The sequence below is a fragment of the Cygnus olor genome, chromosome 1 (assembly GCF_009769625.2).
Source record: "Cygnus olor isolate bCygOlo1 chromosome 1, bCygOlo1.pri.v2, whole genome shotgun sequence".
NCBI classification, from domain to species: Eukaryota; Metazoa; Chordata; class Aves; order Anseriformes; family Anatidae; genus Cygnus; species Cygnus olor.
In genome coordinates this window covers 144,981,497-144,999,165 of record NC_049169.1, presented here as the reverse complement: position 1 = coordinate 144,999,165, position 17,669 = coordinate 144,981,497, and the positions used below count along the sequence as shown (strand labels likewise).

At 46.0% G+C, this 17,669-nt stretch overlaps 1 protein-coding gene across 7 annotated transcripts in view; it reads right to left on the bottom strand.

The window, feature by feature from the left end:
• RASA3 (RAS p21 protein activator 3) overlaps window positions 1-17,669 on the bottom strand; it is a 164,581-nt gene that overhangs the window by 95,686 nt on the left and 51,226 nt on the right. The window contains exon 1 of one of the 7 annotated variants that reach the window (XM_040554884.1): window positions 17,117-17,139. The exons of 5 other annotated variants lie outside the window; for them this stretch is intronic. Coding sequence is in view for 1 of the 2 variants with exons in the window: in XM_040554738.1 (XP_040410672.1) it covers window positions 13,072-13,078 (7 nt within the window). In the remaining variant the exon portion in view is untranslated. Of the gene's footprint in view, window positions 1-13,071; window positions 13,091-17,116; window positions 17,140-17,669 lie in introns of those variants that run through there. One more of the 7 variants, XM_040554738.1, reaches the window with a different exon arrangement.

Below are 17,669 nucleotides of genomic sequence, written 5' to 3'. Positions count from 1 at the left end.
ACCGCTCCCTTTTCAGCGATTCTGCATTCTGGTGTAACTATCTTGGGGTGGTCGCTTTTGAGTGAGGAGCCTGCTCATCACTAAGAAAAAAAAAGAAATGGTCTCAAATACATCAGCATGAGCAAAAGTTTGTCAAAGTAAGTGTCTGCCCTTACCCTTCTTCATTTACTTGATTTGCACACAAAACCAAAATCCAGATGACCAAAAAAGGACAGTTTAATACATCTGTGTATTCCTTTTTTTTTTTTTTTTTTTTTTTTTAACTTTTGGTGTACATCAGAAAGCCACAGCTGTGTGGGAAAAAAAAAGCAAGCAATGAAAAAGGCATAATGCCCTCTCTTCCCGGCCATTAATCACTTCTATCACCAACAGCAAGCGGCTAAAAGCTTTTACAGTAACATGAAAAAGATGAATCTGTCAATGGCTCTGTCTTGCTTAGATTAAAAGCTAATAACAAAAAGGAGTAATTGCTGGGGAGTTGGAGCTTTAGCGGCGATGTTAAGAAACCCTAACTGTTTCCTCTAATGAATGGCTCTGTTGTCCACAATTGCTCTTGCTTTACAACTGCTCGGTTAGAAACGCCTTCACTAACTGGAAGTTTCACAGCATCAACTTTAGATGGAGATCGTTTTGGCCATTTGACCTTACAGTGTTCAAAAACAAAAGAAAATCTTGCTATTGAGAAACGGAGTGGCTCAGAGCGCAGCAGTTCAAGGCAATCTTAAAAAGTCCCAAAAATTCAGGAATTAACCGAGCAAAGAGCATCTTCCTTCATACACACAACACTTCCCATTACAATATTTACCATCAGGAGGGAAAGAGAAAGTTTTTGAAATCTCCCCCCCAGCTTGCTTAACTTCAGCCTTTCCTCAAAACCAGTGAAAACAGGTACTTTGCTATACAGAGGTCAAATTCATTTTTCCATGTAAAGACCCAAACCCAGAAACATCCTCCTGCAGTAATTAGCAGCTTCCTGTAAGCCCAGTAACAGGCAAGACTACACCTAATTACAGCTTGACATGGTCTTGGTACTGTTAGTCCACCTACGCCCCAGGCATTCCTTCATGCACAAAGAGCATTGTGTGTAAGGAAAAAAAAAAAAAAGAAGAAATCCTTTCTTTTTTAAAAAAAGCGAGGACATAAGCAGCTCTCGGATTATATGCTTATTTGGGGGGTTGAATGAAAATATTAATTCAAGAAGAGTCTAAAATTTCTAGTTGTCATCTTGGCTGACAAATGCTGTATCGCAGAGACACCTTGGTACTGAACGCCGTGCTCTGATTAAGGCATTACATAAATCATTCACAATATTTGTTTTGCTTTAGTTACTGCATCTTCATCTACAAAGCACTTCTTCCAGTAAATGGAAGATTTATTTCCACTGTCAAATATCTGCATTGCACAGAAGCATGCAGACAACACACAAGATTTTAGGTAGATGCTAATTTCTTCTTGCTAGCTTGCAGTCTCACCTCTCCTTTCTACATTTCAAGCTGGTTAGAAGTGCTTGAGCTTGACTAACAAATTGATCACTTGTCCGTTTGCAATGCTGTGCAATTAAACTCTGAGACTGCAAATTAGCAGGGACCCACTGCAACTGACCTGCAGACCCGTTGATTTCACTGTGGGGAGAAAAAGGACAACGTGTCCCCACTCCGAAGCCCAGGCTGCCTTAACTACTGCCACCATGCAGTTTGCCACACACATTTCTAAAAACAACCAGCTCCAGAAGAGCCACACGCTGATAGAACTGGACTGCTGCCATCCGAGATCCTAAACATTCAATCTGCCGTGTCAGCGGACTCGGCAGAGATTTATTTTTAAAACAACCCATCAGCGTAAGATTCCCGACTTGTTGCTGAAATTGAATTTGGGGTTGGAAAATGCAGTTGAAGGGAGACGGACTGACCTACGCATGGGAAGGAAAGGATGTCTTCTGTGCTTGCTCTTTGCGGGTGCCCTCCAAAAGCTCTGCTATGCTGAGCTGTCCTATTGCTTTGCCACCCCACAAGCCCACCAGCACAATTCCCCCGAGAAGCCCAACGGGAGCTCCCCTGCCAGGGCTGCACGAGGATCAAGCACGCTGCGGTAACTTCAGGCAGGAGCTTAGCTCCAAAGTGCAAGCACTTCTGTGTGATTCTGTCTGCTCAAATTCTTAATTGTTTCTTCCTTCCAGAGGACAGAAATGCTTTGCCAGTTCACGTACGAAGCGTACTTGAAGAAAAATGGCGGTATTTCGGCATGACTTTATTAAAGTACCTTTTCTTCACAAATCAGAAGAAGCTAAAAGCCCTCTCTCAAAATGAGCTATGCCATCTCTCCCTACAAGAGCACCACATACGATGTTCAGCTCATCTCTTAGAGTATTTTCAATTTCCAGTTTGACATTATTATATATACATGACTATTTATTATTTTCACTTTTAAGAAAAAACAATCGGTGTTCTCCCTGGCTTCTTGCACGGAATATTATTCCCCCATTAGCGCTCACTCAACATCTTCCATCTGGTGCTCCTTTAACAGGGTTAACAGCAGCCAGACTGTTTAACTAGCAAGCTGAGCTATAGAGGGCAAGCCCTATTTCCACCCTGCCAAAGCACCTTTGAGACAAAAGGCAACTGCAGATTTCCTCAGCGGGAGAAAAACGAGACGACGATGTTAAAGGAACACACTGATGGCCGGAAGCGGTGTTTAGCAAGAGAAGTTTTAAGAACATCCTAAAATACTTTCAGACATGTGGATGCTGGAGTAACAAAGGAGCAGTTATCTACTGTATGTCACAGGGAAAGCAAAAAAGTACTGTAAACAACTTTAGATCCAAACAGGCTACTCCATTCTGGAAGGAGAAAAAAATACATCAAAAGTATTTAAATTCTTTCAGTTTTATACAAATTGGAAAGTATTACTAAGCCCTTTTGCTTGTGAGTTAGTGTAATGGAGCAGTTTGCTCCTCCTTTCCCAACAGCGTCCACTCTTCACAGTGCTAAAGCCCACGCAAGTCTAAAATATGTGCGCATGAACAGCCTTAAGCTTAAGTCTCTGAAAATGTCAGAGCTGTGAGCTTATCATGTACCTGCTAACTTTTAATTATGAGCTATAAAGTTCCACCCACAAATCTTGTGCAGTGTACGGGACTGACTGGGCAAGCAAAACTGGGGAAAAACAAACTAAAAAGCATGCTGCAAGCTCCCAGCCTGCTGCGTGGTGGTGGCTGGGGGGAGAATCTTTCCTGCAGATTAAGTTAAGGTGCACAACAGGGTGCCGAAGCGTTTGGTTTCTTTTGCCTGACCTGAAGTCACAGGGCCAGAGCCCCATCTCACAGCACACAACCTGACTCACTTCAGCTGAAGCTTTGGCCCAGCACACTCATCTCGGCACCAGAAGAGCACCTGCCAAAACACACGGTCTGATCGTCTTCCAGAAGAAGCCAATGAAGTAAAGGCAAATGAATTTCGAAGAAACACAGGCTTGTTCCGTTGCAGTGGTTATTCTTGTAGAAAGGGGAGCAGGGCTCAAAGAGAAAGCCTGCAGAAGCAGTGTGTGTACGTACTCACCCAGAGGCTGAGCATTTTTCAAAACTGCCGATGACTTTTGGAAGCCGGGCATTCCCTACAAGTCGCTCATCCACACCCACGAAGTTCATCCAAAGTTGAATTTTGTAATATCTCTGCTCAGACACTACATGCATCTGTTTCACAACGAATGAGAGGAAAGCTGGTAATCTGAATTAAAACTTGTAACGGTTGTGAGTGTCTGATATCTGCAAAAATCAACTGAGAACTGGAGGCACAACAAGGACTCACCAAAAGCTACAGAAAATAACCCCTGTTTGAACTCATAATCTCATTTTCTACCCCAGTGGTCTGCACTTTTGCCTAATTCATGGATTTTTCTTATCAAAACACTGTCAGCAACCTGGAAGATGGAAAATGATGCTGTTCAAGAGCCAGAATCCAAGCTTAATGTGGAACATTAACTCATCTTTCCTTCTTCTCAGGCTTTCATCTATGAACCGTGACAGTGTTTAACCATTATTAATAACCATTATTTCAGCAACTTCCAATCCTCCACCCTATCGCAGCCCTTACTGCTTTTACAGGCACAAAACTGATGTTGCTCCCGGCCACGTTCGCACCATTCAACTGTTCACATCTTCCCACGAAAGGATTCGGAGCACGAACACAACTTTGTTTTTCTGAATTACTCTTTGGAGGAGTTCCTCTTGCTGCCCGTTGACTAGCCAGGGAGCCCAGCCAGCTGCCGTCAGAGCCCACGTTGAGTGTTTACAACCAACCCCACAGCACATGTTGTCCTCTCTCTTCCTACTCGCCATCTAGTCGCATCACGTTTTCGGCAGAGCTAGTCTTTCAGGCTGCTACTTCCCACAAGGAACCACCAGCCCTAAAATCTTACAGTACCAAAACAAAGGAGTTTGAGAGCCTTCATAACAACACGTCTTACAACAGGGACTGGAAACTCTGCCACTGCCCTAACATCGCCCGCATCCTCCATTGGATCTCAGCTCCGTCAAACATTTCCAGGCACCAAGATTTCTGCAGGGAGAGTTTTTGTCCCAAATACTTCTTGTTTGATTCAAGTATCACTGTAAGAATGTAGGGAGGATTAAACGCTCTTGTTATTACCACTTTTTTAAAATTTATATCACAAAGTTCATGCCACCGCTCCGACTGCAATGCATTTTTTGTTGTCCTTACCAGTAAAATGAAGGGAGTCCAATTGTAAGCTTGATTTATCTTAGCACACCGAGCTACTACAAATTCACCTGCCTTATAGTTGATTCCATGCTAGTACCAAAAGAGTCCTGAATTTAACATGCTCATTTCAGTGGGACTCCAATAACGTATCAATCACCGTGACTAAAAACCATTTCTCAATATAACGATGCTGCTAAACTCAAACAGCAAGAGGAGGCAAACGGGACAGAAAAAGAAAAAAACAAACACAACATGTAACTGGTAAGCAAGGCATGGACCTGCGGTACAATTTATTTCTTAAACGAGGTTTCAAGCAGTGACTAATCTGATCTCCCTGAGAGCGGGAACATCACATGAATCTTGGTCTGAGGAACAAACCCAACCAAGAGCGAATGACTCATCGCGCAGGCAACGTGATGAGAACCAAATGCTGGATTATCCAACCTCAATAGCTGCGGGAAGAGGAAAAAAATGTTTACTTCTTCACTCCTCAGCACCGAGTGTAGATTACGCAGGCACAATAGCGCAGAAAAACAAAGCTGAGCTGAGCCCAGTCATTTATTTTTAAAATAGTGACCAAAACCACGGGGTTCAGAAGTTAGCGTAGATGTGCACCCAAAGCATGTTACTAGTATATGCAGTTGAGATTTTCACAAAACGTCTAAGCCATGAATACAATTTTCCCTTGTAATGTCTTAAAACCCTCGCATGATTATAAATTTCCCTGTAAATACAGATTTTAACTTTCCACGAAATGTCTACAATCCAGCTGTTGGTTTTTTATGCAAAGTATAAAGCGGGGTATTAAAAAGGGAAAGTGACCTGCTTTTTCTAAGCTATGTGAAGTGCTAATGTAATGAAACTCAATCAACGTCAGTTTTCTTTTATTCTTCCAGTTTCAGTTTACGAGTTAGTCACATCAGCTGCAGAAGAAGGGGTGAGCAAGGCTTACTGTCTGTAAAGCACTCTGGAAACGTCAAGTATTTTGCATACTTACAACCAGTGACAAAGCACAACTCAATTACCTATACAGAAGTGAGGGAACTCAAAAACCATGTACAGGAGGGACAACTGGCAGCCGTTCTGAAATACACACACAAACTCGCATTTTTAGGAGCGCAACCAGCCCCATAAATCTGTCCATGACAGCACAAACCTGCTTTGACATCTTCAATAGCAAAGGTCTGAATGCAGGGAGATCTGCGCAAGTGGAGATGATGTCCTCTTTCTTGAAATGCTTGAGTCTGCTCAAGGGTTTGTAACTGAAAAGGCAAGCTCCAGCTTCAAAAAGGGAAGGACCGGTGAAGGATATTTCATAGGATGGAGGTATAAATGCACAGCGCACCCAAAGATGACGCAATACAAAGTATGCATGGAACTGCTGATGCTCATTTTAAGTCTTACCCTGAAAGCTTTTCCAGATCAAACCAAGGTCCAACTTCAGTCTTAAGGCTATACAGCTAGTTAGGAGCAATGGTTTGCTTTAGAGACACACAGGTGGAGTCACCACTGCAGTCAAGTTTATTCCTCAACCCAGTGACTAGCAAGGACAACACAATCCATCCTAAAAACTCAGAGCTTTAAGCCCACAGCTGCATGTCACCAAAAGCTAGATACAAAACCTAGATCAGCCCTGTCCTCAGCAGTTTACAGAACACATCAAGAGGGCAAACAGGGATAAAAGCTGCCCCCACGCATTAAGTCAACATTCTCCTTTCCAGAGCTCAACAGACGTGATATAATACACACCACGTTCTCCTTGCAGATATAGCACACAGTAGTTTTAACACTCGTTTTAAAGTACAAAGCAACAAGTCCATCGCATTTATTCACAGGGTCAGGTGAAGCTATGGTGTCACATGCAGTGTCAATAAGACTCCACTGGCCAAATTCTACCTGTGCCACATCCACTTGTCATTAAATAATGTCCCCAACCCCCTGTGTGAATTCGTGGCTTACAGCAGAACGGCAGACAGGAGTCAGGGAACGCTTCTGATACTCGTGCGTAAGCCGAGGTTGATTTCTGGCTTACATCACGCACTTCCACTGACAGCGGGAAAGTTTCTCCCTGACGTTTACAATAAGCAGCTGTAAAACTTGAAGGGTGTAAATAGGCATGCATGTCCGAAGGCTATTTGCTGGGTAAAAAGGTGCCACTTTTACCTTGTAGGGTAGAAGAGAAGTTACAGGCCACAGAGACACAAATCCGTGTGCGTGCTGTGGTCAGTGCTTTTAATGCTGGGGGACGGGGATGCCCACACCAGACACTTGGCTAGCTGCAGAGCCCAAAGCTTCTTTAGGAAAATCACCAAGGATGAAAAGCCCTTTAGCTTCAGTTACCCCTTGACTCATGCCCATGTAGTTTCAAAAACGGTCCTGCTTGTTTTCACAAAGCAACAGAAAACTGCGGAGCTCTTCTGTGCAAGAAGTTTGTGTTGCCATGCAAGAAGTTCGCTCCTTCAGCTCAAGATCTGGGCTCCATCCCAGCCCTGCTGCAGACTCCATCTGTGCTCGTGCATAACAAGCCAGCCAGCTCACTCCTGCGCTCGCGCCACCTCCCTCCCATCGGCAGCACTTTGTATTCGAAACACTGCTTCGGCTCCTCAGCTGAGGGACTGCACTGGAGTTACCGCATTTCAGGATTTGCTAGTGCAACCGCCTGACACGTTGCAGGAGCTGCATTTGGGGGCGAGCTACAGGGAGGCCAGGGAAGCTAACCCTTAACACGCCTTACACCAACGGGCACTCGTGCAGCGAGCGAAGATCAACACTCGCCGCATCTCAGAAGCCTCTCACCTACTTCTGTGACAGCACACGGGGAGAAAAACCAGGCACAAATCAGGGCATACCAACACAGAGCAGGAGAGGGAAAGCATCTGGCCCGTTTAACAAAAGGTAAGGCAGTCGAATAGCTCCCAGTAACCAAGAGAGGAAGTATCTTATTGCTGGCAGTATATGCTCCCAGCAGCACTGCCACATGCATAAAGAGAGGGGAAATAGCTCCCAAAGGCTTTACTGGACAAAGAACAATGATTCGGGCATGGAAAAGGTACCGGAGCAGTCAGAAAACAAATTGGCAAAGAAGGCTTCACGACAGAAATCACTCGGATGTGTCTTGCCCTGCACGGGAAGCTGCCCGAGGCACGCTGTACCAAAATGCTGGGGCAGAGAAACTCCAAGCGAAGAGGCAAAGGCGCACAGATCAGAAGCACGGGTTCCCAGCAAGGTGTAAGATCACCCCTACGTACTCCTTCGCATCCCAAACAGCCACGCTCTAGCCACCACCAGCAAGAGATTCACCAGGTCTGAAGCAAGACGCCACCTTCCCGGAAGGCAAACTGAATATGAACGTTAAAGCCTTCAGCACAGGAAAACGTGTTTGTTTGTTTTTTTTGACTTTTGCACGTCACTTGATGAGTGGCTGCTTCTACAAGAGAAATCACTCGTTTCTTGGCTCCAGGTCTAACTTGCTCTGAAACTGAAGCACTCCCACTGCAAGCTCCGAAGCGAAGCAGAGGATACACCTGCAAGCAGGAGAACAAATCCAAGTTTGCTTTTCAACCAAAGGAATTGCCCACAAAGATAAGCCAAAAGAACTCTGTTTAAAAGACACATCCACTTGGGTGACAGCATCCTGGGTCACTGTTATTTGCATGTTTCCTTGAGAGTTTTTGCAGGCATTAATCTGAACTTCTCTCCTTTGAAAGCCAAATAGAACAGGTTTGTGTAATACTCTGTTCTTGGCACATATAGGATATTCCTCTAGAGGAAGACAGCAAACACTAATCACATAAAATTGGCAAGGAAGCTCAAAGGCAAGCATTATACCTCATTTTTAACATTAACTGAATTGCAAGTCAGTGCCTCCGACTCGCTTGAACTCCAGCACGCTCCTTCGGGCCCCAAAAAGGTTAGACGGGGGGTTGCAGCAGGCAGGAGACATTTCCTCAGCCGTTTCCATAACCCTGTAGTTTCACAGCCACTCACTTTCAAGCCACCATAAGCCAGCTGGCTGCTCGCTGCCCAAATTCCCCCACACTGCCACCACGTAGCCTCACGTGTGCTCCACGAACCCGTTTTGCAGAGCAGACTCAGCCGGAGCAGAGCTCCGCACCCGGCAGCTCTAGCAAGGAAGAGGCTCCCAAGGAAAGCCCATGGCTTGCTTCAGCTTTACACCACCCCGGCACCACATTATGCTCTTTGCCAGTTACTCTCCTCCACTCGCTTTACTGTTGAGCCCTCTCAAATACCTCCAAATAACTATTTATCCACCGTGTATTTCCAGACCTAATAAGATACTCAGCTAGGAATGACTGAAGGCCACCTCTCTGTGCAAAACAGTGCTAAGTCTTGTCCACGCTGCACTGTTTAAGCTCAAACAGAGCAATTAAAACATGTTTTCACGAGGGTTTCTCTGACAGTCAACTCGTCTACTTTCATTTACCCTTCCCTTTAATTCCGCTGAATCGCAGCCACCACTCTGACTGCAGCATCTCTTTCATGAGGTCCCTCACTCCCCACCAACGTGAAATCTAGAATACCACCAGGAAACCCACAAGGGAATCATCTGCCGGCCACATCAAGCGTGCCCATACCCTACTCACCTCTCCATGTGAGAATCGAGTGGTTTTCTCCCAGTTTCTTGGTGCCCATGCTGTGCCAGCCAAGGAGGCCAGCGCGTTCCTTAGGTCAGAGGCAGCTAGCTGTCACCTCCGCTTGACCAGAGCACTGAAGGCAAGAGCAGAGCCATCAGGCAGCTTTTGCTAGCCACAGACAAGCCCAGCCAGTTGCCCCCAGCCACCACATCGGGAGGACAGAGGCAGCAGGGAGCAGCCACCACCAGTTAGGGCGCCCTGCTAGGATGGAGAGCCCCCAGAAGCATCACTGTGCTGCCAAACCAAAACTCATCAGGGTTCCTACCAGAAAACCACGTTTTCTTCCTAAATGGAAGCCTTTATTCACTCTGGTGCGCACATGCAAGCCGAAGGTAAGCAGACCTATTAGACTTTATTAAAAATACGGTCTTGAGATTATTCACAACAGCTGTTTCCTCTTCAGGCTAGGGGAAAACAGATGGCAACATAACAAGAGCTCGATAATTTTTAAAAATTAACTCCAAAACATGGCACTCGTACAGGATTTCTTCCACTCATGCATTTCCAAATGGGATAGTTAAAAAATAAAAATAAAAAAATCGCTGCCAAATGTTATTTTGCTAGCAGAATATACAACAGCTTGATAGCATAATTAACACAGGGCGGAACAAAGAATGCATCAAACTGCACAGAGAAATTGCAGGTTGCACAGCACCCTAGATGACACGGCTGCTGCTCTAGATTCCCCACCAGGACACCCAGGACACGGTTTATCACCTCTCCCAACCACCCGTGAAGTCTGCCAGCCCTAAGACAGGGCAATTAGGGGTGTGCAAAAGATGGGCGTATTCTTTTCAGTATTCATGTTCAAGATTCATAAGGATGGAAAATAGCATGGAAAACATTTAAACCCATACGAATTATCCTTGTGAACCTAACCAGGGGATCTTATTTGTCGGGCTGGCAGCCCAACAACTGCACTTCATGCACATTCCTTATGAGCAGAACCGAAGAAACTACAAATACATCGCTATTACATTTTAAACACAGGCTGAGGGAGACTATATTGTTGAGCCACCACATGTCGAAACAACTGTTTGAAAGTTTCTAAAAATTCCTACCAAAACAGCAGCATTTCTTGACAGGCAACAGCGAGTACTCAACTGGTTGCTCCTTCAACAGGACCTCTGAAGAGCAGGATGAAAAATTTCGGACAGGAACGCAAGCTATGCTTCTCACCACACGCTTTAAGGAAACAAAGTTTAGGGTAGAGTGAAGGGTTTCTTTTTTCTTTTCAGAAAAGCCCAAGCTGCAAGTCCTACCAACATACTGGACTCACGTTTTGAGGAGTACAGGAAAAAAAGCTACACTTCACCATTTTTGTGGGCAGACTGTGTCCTGGAAGTAACTACTTGGTTTGGTACGCACTAAAGAACTTTAGACTGTGTCTTTTTTTTTTAAGCAATGCAGAGGAATTCGTTTTTTGAACAAAGTAGTATCTGCCAGTCCCAGCACCTCTCCAAACCCCACTGAAGATCTGCAGAGCTGCCTCCATTTCTGTTCTCCTACTCCACAAACACAGCAGGTGAGTCTCCGCTGCCCATCCTAACACCATTTCTAGACAACCAGGGTGTAAATAACCAGAACTGTCAGACAGCAAAATTCATCCAAAAGAAAACTTAGCCTTGGTGTTCACGTACCCACCTGTTCATCCCTAAGAAGACAAAAAGAGCCAAGGCATGCCAAACAGCTAGCACATTTAAAAACAAAGATGAAGATAGTCGTAAACTCTTCTCTGGATAAACTCAACCATATCATTGCTGCTGTAACTCAGGCTCTGGTCTTCCACATATACTGTTTCACTGTAGTAATCTGTAGCAAATATGCCTCAAAACTGCAGAGCTTGTGGTAAATATATATATACATAAATCTGCATATATACTTTATTATAAATAACATATAATATGTACTTATAATATGTACTACATATATAAATTATCTGATTATACATTACTATTATGTAATTATAATATGATGCAGATATATAGTATGCCCATACATTATATAGAGATGTATAAAAACCCTTAAAAACACAACTTTCAAGCAACTTTAAAATCAGAAGCTTTGTTCAGCTAACGTTTTAACTTTGATTTCGTTTCCGCCAATACTTATTCTGCTGCTTTTGCATACAGCTTTGTCTGAGTTACAGAACAGAGAGGGTTTTTTTCCTTCTATAAGCATTATGAAATATCACATGCTGCTAATCTTTAATTTTTGTACTGGATCATAAGTAAATGTGAAGTGTCCAGAACAGTGAAATTTTCTGAAGTACTAAAATCCAAGCTGTGAAGAGAAGAATTACAGAGACAAAGACACTTCCTCCTGCACCATTTCGTCCTTGTGACCTCCATTCTAGGGGTAGAAGATGATCAAATTCTGCAGCCTGATCAGCGCTTGATATAGCGCATTTGGGATCTCAAGCAAGAGGACAGTGAAGCCTCAGACATGCTCATGTATTCTCTAACCATGACTGTATGAATCAACTCCCTCTATTTATGGAAAGCGGGTATTAAATTAACTCTTGCCTTGGCATTTATCATCCGCAAGCTTCATTCTCAAATTCACGGGATATCCTCTGTCCAACAGTCTGCCATTCCAACTGAGTTGTGTAACTCCCGCTGGCATGGCTAACCCAACTTGACGCATGTCCACATTGCAGAGCTAAAACCCCACAAATCCTTATGCTCCTGCCAACTGTGGAACTCAAGTGGTGTTGAGACTTCCATTCCCCACTATCAGTCCCACTTCCAGACCAGATTACATGGTACCTCCTCCTCCTTCAGCTTGTTTCTTTTTGTAAAGGCATGGAAGATGTAAACAACTTTATCCAAAGCCTGTCTCGTAGATTAGAAGCTTTCTAATTTTAAGCACAGACCCTACCTACCTTCTTTTCTTCCAGAAGCAGAGGTATGCTGCCAGTCAAGCCTATATTCAAAAGGAAAGAGACAGGGCACGCGTACAGCTGAGACCTGCAAAATAACCACCTCGAACCATCTGCCAAGGACTCCAGTTGCATAAAGGAGCTTTAACCAGTTACAGTGCTTACAGGAAAAAGGACACCCAGTTAACAACAAGCTTATTTCCTCATTCCTTCCCTCCCCTGACAGATCCCCATTAGAAATGCTTGATGACAATTGCCTATATCATGTGGGCTATCTCAAATAAAGTTCTCTCGCTTGTTATCATTAAGAAGTGCAAATTACAAATAGCTCACACCCAACGGAAGACATCTAATGAAGAGATAGCACAGCTCTGCGGTCTTCCCAGCAGGGAGGAAAAAGCCACTTAACCAGATAAGCTTGTCCTTTCGGCTCTCTCCACTTCCACCTCCTGGCTGTGCCCTTCAGCTGGAAGGAGCACCTAAACGAACCCAGACAGTGCCAGAAACAGAACTGCACTTCAGGGAAAGAGCTCACAAAAAGCCCCAGTACTGCTGGGAAGGCCACTCTGGGAAGGAATGGTCAATAACTGCTTGTACGCTTCTAATTCTCTCTTCCTGCTTCTTGGTTTAGGGAGATCCTCTGCCACATTCTTTATGTGGCGATAGTGAAAAGCTTTTTCCTATCCAAGTGCTGTCTCCTTACTTCTTTGCTTGACTCTGTCATTGCCCTGCTCTTACACAAACAAGATAACCCTAAGTATACAGCAAGACATTAAGGTCTGCAGCAAGAGATTACTAAACTCACACAGCACAGACTTACCATGCATCTTAAGTGAGGATAAACATCAGAGCAATTTATCGATACAGACCAAAGGTCAAATATATTTAATAGCATCTGATAATTTCTGAAGTGAATCTTCCACGCTACGCATTCAGACTACAGCATTTTGCATGCATTGCCTGTTGTGAGAACTCCCTCAGCACAGCTCCCACTGAAACACTGCAGAAACGCCTAAAAAAAGCCTTGCTACTCTCTGTCTGGGGTAGGGGAGGAGAGAAGAGAGGAGAAACAAAAGGGCCATTACGCTAATAGTTCCCTTCTGCTAATCGCCAGCGTGGTGCTGACATGATGTAAGAGCAGACTTGCCACAGCCTGGAGAGAAGTAGGAACACGCACCAGAAACTTCACAAAATCGGACATGGCTTTCAAACCACAGAAAAAGGGAAGAAGAATAAATCACTAAAAATGTCACAGAGCGAGAGCTAGACAGGAGCCAAAATACATGGATGAATGTACGGACAAAACGCAGCTGCAAAAGGTTAGCCAGTCTTCACGAGAATTTGTCTTCCTGCCATCCCAGCAGTGCACTTAGCAATCAGTTACATATTGTCGCAATAGCTACCTAATACCTCCTGCCTCCCACACCCCCCCTTACCCACAGAGGGCCCTGGCAATGCTCTCCTCACAAAGCCAGTCACAGCGACCTCGAGAATCACAGTTGGAGGCTGCCTGCCCCGGCACACAGGATGCGTTTTATTGCCACAGTTAGCCTTACAAAACTGCGGCCCCGTTTTCTGTTATTGCAGCTGCACTTCCCCTTTCCACCCCTCGGGATTCCCACCACAGCTACCCCCGCACCAGGAGTGGCAAGATTTGATGGGTGAGGGGCTAAACAAAGAGCTGGCTGCCACCAGAGAGGGGCCAGGACCTGAAGGCCAGTTCTCCCTGACCCCTCAGGGGGCTGAGGGCCTCAGCTGGAGGCCAGCTGTGATGGTGAAGCTCCATCAGCACTGATCTGGTGGGACCGGAGCTGTGAGAGAAGCCCCGGAGGACGAAGCTTCACTAGGCCCCTTTCTCCACCTGGGAGCTGTGTGTCAGCTCAGGCTCTCACCTTTGGGCCCCGCACAGAATCGTTAGGGTTGGAAGAGCCCTCCAAGATCACCTGGTCCAACCATCCCCCTACCACCAATGTCACCCACTGAACCATGTCCCTAAGCACCAGGCCCAACCTTTCCTTGAACACCCCCGGGGACGGTGACTCCACCACCTCCCTGGGCAACCCGTCCCAGTGCCTGACTGCTCTTTCTGAGAAGAAATGGCTCCTCATTTCCAACCTGAACCTCCCCTGGCACAACTTGAGGCCATTCCCTCTAATCCTATCACTGGTTACCTGTGAGAAGAGGCCGACCCCCAGCTCCCCACTCCTTCCTCTCACGTGTTGCAGCCTTTTACCTCACTGGTCCTGACCTGCAACTTGACTTCAGCGGGGCACTGGGAGTGCAGGTACTAAGGGCACAAGAACTGCTCCAGTATTTAATCACTGCTATCCAGGACGGGGCTACATTGTCGGGGCTAAGCAAAAGGTTGTATTCAAAACAGAAGTGACCAGCAGCTCCTCAGACGGGGAAGCAGCTTGAGTACAAAGACAGATTTATTCTTAAGGCTACAGCAGACTCCTCTGCATTGTTCAGGCTCCAAGCAAGTCGAAGAGAAGCTGCAGTAGGTGTTCTAAACTCACACAAACCCATGCTCTACGCCTGCATGGGGATCTTTGTGTGGCAGCACAAAGCCATAAATCGCATTGCTGCCAGCCCACAGAAGGGCGATAGCGGGTGTTAAACCCCGCAGAAGAGCGGGAAGGGCCTGACTGAGGCCCGCCAGGGGAGGGAGGCACACTGGGGAAGAAAAGGGAAAGCAACCAATTTAGTACTGGTTTCTTAATAATAGCTTCCTCCTTAGTTTCTATTCTTCAGACCCAAACGGTCACTAAGATTGTTTTCTCCTAAACTCTTCCTACTCTCCTCAAGTGCTTCGGCTGAAGCAGCTCCATGGACCCAGGAGAAGTCTGCTGGTCCTGCAGGTGTCAAAGGTGTAAAGGAGGATTAGGCAGCCCTTAGAACAGGGATTTCATAAAAACAAAACAAAAATCCAAAAAAAAAACAGAAATCGGGGGCCTTTCTGATTCTTGTGAGAGCTCCTTGCTCTGGCACTGCATCTCATTTCCGTGGTACTGAACATGCCTGGCAGGGCTTCCACTGCGAGAGCCCTCCCGTGAGGCATTTGACTCAAAGTGCAGATTGACAAGAACAGGATCTCGAAAGGAAGGAAGCAAGACTCGGCCAGGCAGAGAAACAGGATCCTCCTTGCCCTCTGCTGTCCCTCCCCATGGCAGCAGGGCTCTCTCACCACCCTGGGCTTGACCAAGGCAGGTCCATTCCAGCTGGGAGACCTGTCCGTGGGGCACCTGCCCCTCACCTCTCAGCAGGGGGAAGCTGCACAGCAGACGAGGTAGGCAGAAAGGACTGCCACAGTGAAACAGGGGTACCCAGTCCCGTGTGTTTGTAGACGTCACGGTGGTAGCCCTCAGTTTCACGTGTTCGATTTTGGAAGCTCCTGGATGCTCAGCACAGGGGGTAGGCAACGCAAACCCCTCGTGGCCCCAGAGTTGCTCATAGATGGGAATGACGATACGCGTCTGAGAGCATCACATCATCTCAGATGACTGCCTGGGCAGCCTTACAGGCAGATCAGCAGCTAAGTGCTTCAGTGACTTTCCCAAATCAGGCTGCCTTTCAAATAATTAGTATAAAAACTCATTAAGGTTAATTATGGAATTAATGAACTGAGGAAAAAAACATAGAGACCTGAGAAGACTGTAAAATGAACTAAGTGGGCCAGGTCAAGCTTACTGTCTCATGTCTTGAAGGCTTGGGGCTGAATCATCTAGTCTGGATTATTCAGAGAGTGCAAGCCAACAGCAGCATGAGTACACTGAGCATGGCTAAGCCTATAAAATGCTGACGTGATCCTGAAGTCTGGGTGAACTAAAGGCCTTTCAGAGACACCAACAATACCACGGAAGACTTGCAGCAGCACCTTCTTGTGTTTTAGTTTAGAAAAGCCTCAACATCCTTCCCTCTCTCCCCCAGAAGCTCTCAGTCCACGGCCTTGCAAAAAAATCCACATTCCCCTCCATCAACAGCCAAGTAAATGCTCCACTCCTCCAAGAAACACTTTAAGCATGTTCTTGATAAGATGCTATTCTGTTCCAGGAACTTTAATATCTGTTTAAATAAATAAATAAATAAAATCCCGATTAAAATGAAGCCAACCCACTGGCTCAAAACGATGTTTCGCAGCTTTCTGCTGTCGTCACCCTCATCCCATGCTGGCCTATTTTAGCGTTAATCTCATGTTCTCCACAGAAAGCTATCATCCAACATCCGAAGCACCACAAAGCCAGCAATCTAGCACACGGTGGGTGGGCTGCGGCTCATCCTTCCCACAGCCTGCTCCCCAGGCAGCTCTGAGTGCTCAGCACGCCGGCACAGGCACTTTCAAGTGCACCAACTTAGGGCAGAGAAGCAGGAAACCTTATCGGGGCTGCTGACCAACACAAACAGGCTTCTTCTCCTCTCTTCAGAGGATGCCTGCAGCAGGTGAAGAGCATGCTCCTCCCAGGATTTTCTAGATGCACAGCACAAGACACTCTGAGGCATGCTCTGCCTCATTCACTGTGTAAATTTTAACTTTGGGGGAGAATTGAGAGGGCAAGACAGACAAAAAGCCACCACCAGGCACTTAGAAACGCGCATCCATGTCCAAAACAATGACAAAAATACAAAATATTGAATCCAAATTTATGAGCAGAACGCTCCATCGTGCTTTCCTTCTGTCCGAGCCCCAGCTGCCCCACCGCAAATAGCCCAGCCTGACACCCTACGGGACGCACACGCTGCAAAATACATCAGCGTTTTGGGCATGACACCCAAGACCATCACATACTTGGCCTAGGGAACAACAAAGGCAGCAATAAATCACCACCACCGCCTCCTCCAGAAGCGTGAAGGGAACCAAATCCCACCTTCAAAGCACAGCTCCGGGGTCCCGCCGTAGTGCTCTCGGGGGCGGGTGGCAGCGCTCTCCCACTCGCACGCTGGAGCTCTGGAGAGCAGCAGGAGCTCAGGCTGAGCCCTGCGTTCAGTATTTCCTCCAGGCACGTCACCCCCACGGGTAGAGGCTTTTTTGGATCGTATTCTGAAGCACCTAGTTAAGCCCCTGCACTACAAGAGGATTTTTGGCATCCCTGCAGCCTGGCACTAACTCACAGACATTTAAGCTCGCGTTCAGATCTAAGCCCTTTTTGGAGAAGATATTTCGTTTTGGCACTGTGCGTGGTCTGTTAAGCAGACCGTGTGCTCCCGCAGCGCTCCCAATGCAGTCTGCAAGGTAGTGCTGAATTAGGGACCCCACCTTAAAGCAACTGGCACAAAGAGACACAAACAATAAAAATAAAATAAAATAAAAACGCAATTTTGACATGGTTCAATTATACCTAAGTAAGATGTCGCGGAACTAGGAGAAAAATACTCTCCCAATTCCAGAGATTTGCTTTGTACAAGAAAGAAAAGCCTACA